This window comes from Nanorana parkeri, unplaced genomic scaffold (assembly GCF_000935625.1).
Source record: "Nanorana parkeri isolate BGI_ZX_2015 unplaced genomic scaffold, ASM93562v1 scaffold104, whole genome shotgun sequence".
NCBI lineage: Eukaryota > Metazoa > Chordata > Amphibia > Anura > Dicroglossidae > Nanorana > Nanorana parkeri.
The window spans coordinates 1298960-1309982 of NW_017306372.1; the positions used below are offsets into that span (position 1 = coordinate 1298960).

The 11023-nt window shown below is 46.4% G+C and overlaps 1 protein-coding gene across 1 annotated transcript in view; it reads left to right on the plus strand.

Moving 5' to 3' along the window:
* The first annotated feature begins 1201 nt into the window (after positions 1–1201).
* OTUD4 (OTU deubiquitinase 4) overlaps positions 1202–11023 on the plus strand; it is a 37333-nt gene continuing 27511 nt past the window's right edge. The window contains exons 1-2 of the mRNA XM_018552988.1: positions 1202–1626; positions 9909–9992. Coding sequence (XP_018408490.1) covers positions 1474–1626; positions 9909–9992 — 237 coding nt within the window. The 5' untranslated portion in view covers positions 1202–1473. The remainder of the gene's footprint in view (positions 1627–9908; positions 9993–11023) is intronic.

Below are 11023 nucleotides of genomic sequence, written 5' to 3' on the forward strand. Positions count from 1 at the left end.
CCTGTGTGTAGTGTAGTCTTGTATGTGTAGGGGAAGTGTAGTCCTGTATGTGGGAATTGTAGGTGTGTGTGTGTGTGTGTGGTGGTGAGTTTAGTCCTGTGTGCAGTGTATTCCTGTATGATGTATGTGTAAGGGAAGTGTAGTCCTCTATGTGTAGTTTAGTCCTGTATGTTGTATGTGTGGGGGATGTGTAGCCCTGTATGTGTAGTCCTGTGTGTAGTGTATTCCAGTATGTTGTACGTGTAGTCCTGTTTGTGTGGTGAAAGTGTAGTCCTGTATGTGTAGTCCTATGTGTGTGTGGTCCAGAATGTGGGAATTGTAGTCCTGTGTGTGGTTGGGGAGGGGGAGTTTAGCCCTGTATGTGTAGTCCTGTGTGTAGTGTAGTCCTGTATGATGTATGTGTGGGGGATGTATAGCCCTGTATGTGTAGTGTATTCCTGTATGCAGTCCTGCATGTGTGGTGGAAGTGTAGTCCTGAATGTGTGGTGGAAGTGTAGTCCTGTGTGTAGTGTGTGTGTGTGGGGGGAAGTGTAGTCCTGTGTGGGGGATGTGTAGCCCTGTATGTGTAGTCCTATGTGTGTGTGGTCCAGAATGTGGGAATTGTAGTCCTGTGTGTGGTTGGGGAGGGGGAGTTTAGCCCTGTATGTGTAGTCCTGTGTGTAGTGTAGTCCTGTATGATGTATGTGTGGGGGATGTAATGTGTGTGGTGGGGGGAGATTAGCTCTGTATGCAGTGTATTGCTGTATGTGTAGGGGAAGTGTAGTCCTGTATGTTGTATGTGTGGGGGACGTGTAGCACTGTATGTGTAGTACATGTAGTCCTGTATGAGATGAGCAGTCCTGTGTGTAGTGTAGTCCTGTGTGTAGTGTATTCCTGTATGTGTACGGGAAGTGTAGTACTCTATGTGTAGTCCTGTATGTGTAGGGGAAGTGTGGTCCTGTATGTGGGAATTGTGTAACCCTGATGGTTGTGTGGCCCTGTGTGTATGTGGGAAGTGTAATCCAGTGTTATGAGCGGCTGTGCGTCCGCCCTCCCGCGCCTCTCCTGACACACAGCACTTCCTGCTCCTCCCCCCCCCTCCTCCCGCACACAATCATCGCCCAGCCCCGCACTCAGCTCCAAACTGAAAACAAAACTTTTCCTTCTCGGAGCACTTTCGCTTCTTGTCGTGTCCCGGCCGCCTGTTTTCGGCTCGCCTCGCCCTTCGTACGGACGGTGCTCCCCGGCTCCTCGTATCAGGCGGTGCAGCCATGATAGCGGGCTCGGCTGAGTAGCACAGGGGGCCCTGTCTGTCAAACGCACCTGGCGCTGCACGTGGAGGTCTCGGTATGCCCCTATGTGCCCGGCTCTTGCCCCCCACCGGAGGATCCAAGCCACGCGGGCCCTGCTCTCCCCTCTGCCATGCGGGTTAGATAGATCGGAGCAGCCAGTCGCTTGTTTGTACTCGGGATTCGGCCTCGGAAGCGGGCAGCGATGGATGGGGACCGGGTGAGAGGCGCCGAGCCGGCAGCCAGCGGTGTCAGTAAGGAGGAGGCGGCCATGGACACTTACCTAAGGTCTAAGGGACTGTACAGGAAGAAGATCGCTAAGGACGGCTCTTGTCTGTTCAGGGCAGTGGCGGAGCAGGTACTGATCACCATGTGGGTAATAATGGTCATCATCATGCCCGGGCTCCCCATCCTGTCACTGTGTTGGGGCTGACTGCAGTCATTGAACGGTAATTCCCCCTCAGGGAGCTACTCCCATACAGGTCTAAGGCTGTATACCATTATACGTTGGACTGGAGTACACCACCCCCAACACAGACTGTCTGCACCCATACACCTGTGTTAGTGATGAGCCCAGTTCACCCAACAAGGCTCAAAACTCTGCCAGACTGACACCCCCTCCTCCTGACCTGAAGACGCATTACCCGCCTCTAAGAGCCCGCGGAGCCTAAGCACAGTCCAGATAAGTAGGTGGGACCCTGATTGGCCTTCCCAGTGGATGGTCCCAACAGCTAATGGACAAGATCTTCTCCTCCTTCCCTGCACAGGGGCCTGGACACCAATAGGGAAGGAACCTGTCCATCAACCGGTTATCATGGCAAGTGGGCAGGACCACCCTCTTTCCCTAGAGGCAGCCCATGCCAGGCTCAGGCCATCCTGCTGACTTGATGGAGGGCTGCCTGTAACCCCCTTATTGGTGGCCCTGTACACATCAAAAGGAGCCCATGCCAAACTCAGGCCACCCTGCTGACTTGTTGGAGGGCTGCCTGTACCCCCCTTATTGGTGGTCCCGTACACATCACAAGGAGCAGGGAATGGCTACCACAATTGCTGTCACGGATTGGGTCGGGTGGAGGGAGAGTGGCAGTCAGAGTTTACTCAGAGGAACCAGGTGCACACCAATCCCAGTCTCACCTCTAATGTGTCTACTGAAGTCCAGCATACAGCCATTGACACCTATGGGAGGCTGTGCATAGCATCTGTTGCGCCATTTTGGGGGAAATACAGCAGAATTGACTGTGTACGCCCACAGATGCCTCTCTGCACAAGCTCTTATACCCCTTGTTCTTGTCTCTTTCACTTTGGCCGCACAGCTTACTTATACAACATTATAGTCATCATTAGGACTAGGGATGTATACCTTGCTTTCAGATCAATGAGATATATATATATATTATACAGCTCTGAACGCAGCAGTTTTGTATGCCATGAGCCGTGAAGCCTCTTTTATAGTTTGCAGTGTATAACCACATGAACCAAAACTAGATAAAAATCTGCGTTCACTGTCCTGCATTAGGGGCCGTACTTTACACTGTGCACATGTAAATGTTTGTGCTAATGTGGGCATGCATATAGTGTATGGACCAGGCTTGGAGCCAACATTGTTTACATGTCAGTCCTGAATGAGTTGTTCAGTTGGCACATGGCACTAAAGTAATTCTGTGTCTGCTGTGCCGCCTCCATATCAATGACTCATTCAGGGCAGACATGTAAATAAAATGGTGTATTATCAGTGGGCGCTGTCACCTCTGATTACACTATTCATGTCGGCCCATTCGACTCATTCACTCGGCAGGGGACAAGTAAAGAGCATTCAAGTTTCCTATACTTATCTCCTAGCTCCTATGGGGTCTATGTCTGGACCAGTTCGCATGCCTTATATGTTTTACACAGTAAAGTCAGTACATCTGTGAGGACTTAAACTGCTTGTCTAGACAAAGCCTTTGTTTTTGTTTTTAATCGTGTCCCCTGTAAAGTTTCTATTACTGTCTATGTCCTTGCTATGTAGATTCATGAGATGCTACACAGAAGACATGCCATAAGAAAATAAATAGGAACAACAAACACTCGGCTAGAAATTAGTTGCGGCCCTTTATTATAATATGTATTAAAATATAACCATTCAAACAAGTAGCAAAATAAGCACAGGACAAACTTGTTGCAAAATATCACACCCAGGCCAGTCACCGTGAATTTGGGCTGCAAACAGTACCAAGTGACTTTAATACAGCTGTCTTGAGGCTTATATAGGGTCGCTGGCCCCTTCTAGAAGGTTCCTAAAAGTCAGCTGGCAGTCACAAGGCACAGGTGAAACGGCTGGCATGAGGTGGGGGCCTGCAATGAGACTGCAGGCTGCCATGATCTAATGAGGGTGGGGGTCCTTAGGTTCCCACCAAATCCAATTATTCTCTCTACATGTTCTTGTGACAATTGTCACAGAGACCGAAAGTAATGAGAAATCTGAAATGTTAAAGTTTTCACCAGAGCAGGAAAAATAGTGCTTAGGGCCCATTCACACCAGCCGCTGGTGTGTGGTGCCCAGTACATCGCACTGTGTGCCAATGCGGTGGTGTGAATGATGTCCATCCGTGATAAGGCAAATTGGAAAAAAATGGCCAGCACAGCCCCAACACATCTGGTGTGAATGGGCCCTAAATCTTTCCATTGTCAGGAGTCTAAAAAGTGAATTCTCCTCACTTGTGTCTCTGAGTCAGAAAGTGAAAGGAAATCGCCCCAAAAGGACACAGACGGCAAAATAAACTGACTACTTTTAACTTTTACCTACTCCTTTTCAAAACCGTGAGGAAAAAGGTTGGCTATACAAACTCTTCAGTAGAAGACTAGGCTAATAGATGAATACGTCTCCTTTTCTGACTTTCTAAATATGTTAGTTGCTCATCTGTGTTTGCATTCAATACTTCCTGGTTACTAACCTGGAAGAAGCATGCAGAAAGCCTGACCTGTACAGTATATGTCAAGGTCAGAGACTTGGAGTAGTAAAGTCATTGGATCCGTACAAAAGCAAGGCCTTTGGCAATTTTAGAAGGCGATTTCTACAATGGCAGACTCTTAATTTGTCTCTGCAGAAGTTTCCTTTAAAGTGGAAATGAGCTGCTATGGGTCACAAGAGCATTTACCACCCTGCAAGTAATCATGTCATACCTGCACATTATGGAAAACATACATCTCTGTTTTCCTTCCTGCAATGTAGCTGCCATCTTCTTCTGGACCAATGTTTTTTTTGGTACCCAATGGCGATGTAGCTTCCACAGCTGGGCTGAACTCTCTGTATGAGCATGGAGTTTATGATTGAAAAGTTGCCAGCAGGCTGGTAAAGCAGTATTTTTGGTAAAGGGGAAATTTTGAAGGGGTTTATTTTCACTGCCTATATGCTTCTCTATAGTTGAGAGAATAAAGATGGCTGGTTTCATTAAAGTGGTGGAATTTAGGGGAAATGTTTTGTGTTCTACAGTTAAAACAGAACAGTAGTCTAAACTTTTTTTTCAGTTGAAGGGTTGGATGCCCTTTCAGATTTGTGTTGCTGCTTGTTACCCTTATATTACCCTTCACTTTCTGTCTGAGTGACAACATTGCTTTGATGTATATGAAGAAGCATTGACATGACTAAACGTTGAGTTTACAGGAATCCTCTCATAATAGAAGCTATTGCCTATAGTTTTTGAAGGTACATGCATTGGACACTGTCTAGTTATTGCTCACTGATCTGCAACACGCATGCAGCCAGTGAAGTGTCGGATCACCTGGTGAGCTTATACTATGAGGGGAATTTATCAAAGCTGGAGCAGCTGTGAATGGCAACTAAAACTGCTTCTCTCTTTCATTTTCAAATCTTAACTGAACAAACTTAGGGTATCTAAACCCTCCGGTGTTTTTGCATATATCTACTGCTAGCAAGCAGTAGATATATGCAAAAAGTAAAAAAAAAATGCTTTAAAAGCGTTCCCGTCCGAAAATGCTCAGTCGGTCCACAAAGCATCTTGGGGCGGGCGCATGCGCAATTCGGATTTTCGGCCGGGAGACGGGGAGAGACACAAGGTAAGTCTATGGACGGGTGCACCCACATGCAGACACCGTGGGACAGGAAGTGCCAGCAAGAACAGAGGAGTCAGCGCTGGATCTGACACTCGCCGCAGCGCTGGAGAGAAGGCTGAAAACGACAGGAAAGATCAGATTAATAGACATCATTTAAGGTAAGTGTTTTAATTAGCATTGGGGGAGGGTAAAAACTTTGCCTTTTAATGTCACTTTAAGAGAGAAGCTGATTGGTTGCCGTGAACATCTGCTCCAGATTTTGTCTGCCCCACTTTTGATAATTCCCCTCGGTATGTTTTTAGGTCATACAAGTAGTGAATGAAAGATCATGAACAATGTACTTTACACCTATAAAAGCTTATGGCTCCCATACCTCTATTTTAACAAGCTCCTTTATAAGGAAGAACTCGGCAAAGATTTCTTAGAACAGTGTTGACAATGGATCTTAACCTATACCTTGTTGAAACATCCTCCTTTTAAAGGGTAGAAGCCTAAAAAGTTACCGATAAAGTAGTTTTAGTTCTCAAACTTGGAGATTGAGAGCTAATGTAAGAGCTCCCTGGGTTGTCCTTTAATAGTGCCATCAGGATGACATGACCCTGACTGGTGTGTGTTCCATTGAGGGTTCATGGTAGGAGTGTATCTGGTGAAGCCAACACTAATTGATCCGGATTGCATGCTTGTTTCAGGTCTGTAAACTGCTAGGTAATGAAGCCAGAAACAGGATTTTAAAAGCAGAAGTAAAAGCATAAAAAAAAAATTAAGTCCCCTAAAGCTTTTAGCTAGGGCAGCAACAACTAATCAATTAAATTGATAATCGATTATGAGAATAATTGGCAACTATTCTCATTATCTGTTGGGGGAAGGGGGGTAAGATTTTTTTTTTTTTAATGCAACCAATCGATTAGTTGAAAAAATAAGCAGGCAACTAATCGATTATGAAAATAGTTGTTAGCTGCAGCCCTACTTTTAGCTATAATGTGCTAGTGTGCACAGCATATTAGCACATTATCGTGGACTGCCAAAGTGATTACCTCCCGACGCTGCGCTCCTCCCTCTTGGAAGCTTCCAATGTGCCCAGTCTTCTGGATTTCGAGACTTCGAGAACTATGGGGTAAGTGTTTTTCCCCATAGTTCTCTTTAGGGTCACAGGAGGACATATACTAACCTCCTCCCCTGGCCCAAAGCTAAGTATATCGCGTGCTATTGCCCACGATATACTGAGAGCGCCGCAGCCATGGCGGATCCCGACATTACAGTCGAGATCACCCCAGCTGCATGAGTGACAGCTAGCTCTGCCTATCTAGAGGCAGAGCCAGCTGTGCCCGCCCCCTCCCCTGTTTATTCCTCCACTCAGCGCTGGAGGTATGTAGAGGGGAAGGGGGAATCCCTGCGGGGAGTGCGCTGACTGCATGAAGATGATCGGGAAGTGCATGTTTCTGCTCACTTCCCGACCGATAGAGCCGAACGGTGACAGCTTCTTTGTCACAGGTCAGCTCTAACTATGAGGATGAGTGGAAATCACTCGCCTCATCGCCTTTAAGCCACTTGATTGGGCCTCAGTGATGTCATTCACAGGCATTTTTTTTTTTTAAAGCTATACTTCCACCTTAACTTTGAATTCTGAACGTTCTAAAACAAGCCATCAGTGTACTCCTCCACATTTCTACCTTCAAATGATCACTTTAAGCAGATAAGGCCTTATTGTATTATTTATTCCACAGTGAAGTTATTTGTCCTCGTACATAGCCAAGGAAGGTGCCATTGGCCTCTGTTTGAATTGCATATACCATGGTGCCGCACATGTGATTAGCTATAACACCAGCCATTTGAGGGCTTTAAAGTTCGGTTGAGAGCTGAAATAAGTACACTGGCAACCTTGACAGTTGGCTGCCTTGAAAGAAACTGTTTTAGGGACGTTAAATTGGTGGGTCTTGTTCCACTTTAGGTATGTCAGTAAATGTATGAAAGAATTTCAAATGTTTATTCATCATGTATGAATCTGCCAGGGGCTGTATGTAACACCTGTCTGTTCCATATATCCCTATGCAGAGCTTGTACCTACTCGTTTAGTATAGGCTGGGCTTACATACTCTATAGTTCTTGTACAGTTAATGCTTTATTGGAAAATGTCTTAGTGACACCAAACACAGACGTTAAACCTTAAAAATGAATTCAAGTACCTTTTAAAGGAGAACTATGAGGTGAGCGATTTACACTCATCCTCATAGAGCCGATGTGTGACATTGAAACTGACTCTATAGTACGGATAGTGAGCAAACACATAATGTCGCTCACTCACTTTCCAATCATCTCCTTGCAGAGAGCTGTGACTGTCAATCGCCGCTCCCTGCAGAGATTCCTCCCCTCTCCGATCCTCTAGCGCTGACCGGAGGAATCTGACCAAGGAACTTATCTGTGAAGGCGTCCACAAGGTTTAGGAGTGTGTCTATGGGAATGTTTGACAATTCTTCCAGAAGCGCATTTGCAAGGTCAGGTACTGATGTTGGACGAGGTCAGAACTCTGTGCAGACCAGTCAAGTTCCTTTACCCCAAACTCGCTCATCCATGTCTTTATGGACCTTGCTTGGTGCACTGGTGCGCAGTCATGTTGGAACAGGAAGGGGCCATCCCCAAACTGTTCCCACAAAGTTGTGAGCATGAAATTGTCCAAAATATCTTTGTATGCTGATGCCTTAATAGTTCCCTTCACTGGAACTAAGGGGCGGAGCCCAACCCCTGAAAAACAACCCCACACCATAATCCTCCCTCCACCAAACTGTAAAGTTTGTTGGAGGCAAGTACCGTTCTGGCAACCGCCAAACCCAGACACGTCCACCAGATTGCCAGACAGAAGTGTGATTCGTCACTCCAGAGAACACGTCTCCACTTCTCGAGTCCAGTGGCGGCGTGCTTTACACCACTGCATCTGACACTTTGCATTGCACTTGGTGATGTAAGGCTTGGATGCAGCTGCTCGGCCATGGAAACCCATTCCATGAAGATCTCTACGCACTATTGTTGTGCCAATCTGAAGGCCACATGAAGTTTGGAGGTCTGTAGCTCATTGACTCTGCAGACAGTTGGCGACTTCTGCGCACTGTGCGCTTCAGCATACGCTGACCCCGCTCTGTCATTTTACTTCGTTGCTGTTGTTCCCAGTTGCTTCCACTTTGTTGTAATACCACTAAGGCTGTCCCTACACCTTGCGATCATCGAATTACACTTTTCGTCCGATCGAACCGTCGTACGATTTTCGTATGGTGGCCCCATCCTGCCTCGATTATCGCAAGGTTGGATCAGCAGTAATTAGAATAAAGCACCTGGATGAATTGCGCTAATTGACAGCACATATTTTCGTCTGTATGTGCACTGTAAGGCCCCATTCACACACGAATCGGCCTGCACGTACAGCTCCGTGGGGGGCCGTACTAAGCAGCTGCCGGCAAGGACAGGTGCTGCTTGTGATTAGTACGCAGCCCCCGTCCTTCTCTATGGGGCTACGCGGCCGGACGCCCCCCTACGCTCACCTCAATTGTAGGTACTTAGGGGTGGGGTTTTTCTGGCCGGGACGCATACAGGATACATTTCGGCGGCGTATAAATACGCTCACCCGCACCCCTATGGACCTGCAATTGAGGTGAGCGTAGGGGGGCGTACGGCCGCGTAGCCCCACAGAGAAGGACGGCAGCTTCTTGGTACGGCCCCGCACGCAGCATGGAGCTGTACGTGCAGGCCGATTCGTGTGTGAATGGGGCCTTAATTGTACAAATTTTGATGTTTGGAAACGCCACCAACCTTGCGAAAATCGTACGATCGACCGAAGTTTTCTAACCTGCTGTTTAGTCAAAAGTCGATAGATTGTACAGTATTTGCGGTTGTACACTGCCCATCAACCTTACGAATATCAAACGAAAATGCGATCGCATACGAAAATCAGCCAATTTTCGTGAGGTATATGGGCACCTTAACAGTTGACTGTGGAATATTTAGTAGCAAGAAAATGTAATGGATGGACTTTTGCACAGGCTGCAGCTTATCACGGTACCACACTTGAATTAACTGAGCTCCTGAGAGCTACACATTCATTCACAACTGTAGAACAGTCTGCATGCCTAGGTGCTTGATTTTATATACCTGTGGCCATGGAGGAGATTGGAACCTGAATCCAATGATTTGGAGTGGTGTCCCAATACTTTTGGCAATATAGTGTATATAACTGTGGGAAACTACCTTCGAGAGTATTTTTGGGAGTGAAGATGGAAAAATGAAGACAGGGAATAGAAGGGCAGGCTGGGCCTGGGATGAATGTGGAGTAGTTCTTAATAATTGTTATTTAGATATTTTTATATTTAATGTATGGTACCACTTGGAGTATGTCTAATGTTGTTTATTTTTTCATTCTTTTTGTTTGTATAATTGTAAAAAATTGAATAAAGAGTTATTTATAAAAAGGTTTACAACTTACATAATTAACCTACTCCACCCTTGCTCCTAGGGATTCCCACTTTTCACCTTGCTGAAATGTATCATAGAAATATGCATAGTATTCTGTTTACTGAATTTCTTTTATGTTCTTACTTATAGGTTTTGCACTCTCAGGCACGACACTTAGAAGTCAGGAAATCCTGTATAAAGTATCTGCGTGAGAACAGGGCCCTCTTTGAAGCTGTAAGTAAAATGTGGATTTACCTAGATTCTTTTTTTTTCTTCTAGATTTTAATGGTGTCCGCGATTTTTAAAAAATCTATAACCAATATTTTATGGGCGAACTGTTGCTATAAAAATGTTTCTCTGTGGCATAAAGTAACTTGTGTGGTTAAAGGAGGACTATGGGGTAACCTTTTTTTCCCATAGTTCTCTTTAGGGTCACGGGAGGACATATACTAACCTCCTCCCATGAACCAAAAATCAGTATATCGCGGGCTATTGCCCACGATATACTGAGAGCTCCACTGCCGGGACAGATCCTGACATTACTGTCGAGATCCACCCCGCTGGCTGATTGACAGCTCTCTCTGCCTATCTAGAGGGAGAACCAGCTGTGCCTGCCCCCTCCCCTGTCCGTTCCTCTAGTCAGCACTGGAGGATCGGAGGGGGGGGGGGGGAGGCCCTGCAGGGAGCGGTGACTAATGCACTGCTCTCTGCGGGGAGCGGTGACTGATGCACTGCTCTCTGCAGGGAGATGATCAGGAAGTGAGCAAGCTGCGTTATGTTTTCGCTCACTTCCTTATCAATAGAGCCGGCGTGTGACAGTTTCAATGTCGCACGTTGGCTCTAACTATTGGCATGAGTGTAATTCGCTTAGCCCATAGTTCTCCTTTAAAATAAACAAGCCAGACTTAAAGAACAACTCTGGGCAGGATAAAACTTAACTCTTGCAGTGGGGCTACCCCCATACTGCAAGGGTTAAGTGCTCATTTTGGTCTAGGGTCTAAAATAACAAAGATCTACTCACCTGAACCTCAGGTCCCTGCAGCCTCTTTTCAAGAGAGCGTTCTTGACTTAAAAGAAAACTTTGGGGTAAGTGTTTTTCCCCATAGTTCTCAGGGTCATGGGAGGGCATATACTAACCTCCTTCCATGACCCAAAGCTCAGTATATAGCGGGCTATTGCCCACAATATACTGAGAGCGCCGCAGCCGGGACGGATCCCAACAATACTGTCTGGATCTACCCAGCTGCGTGAATGACTGGGCTCTA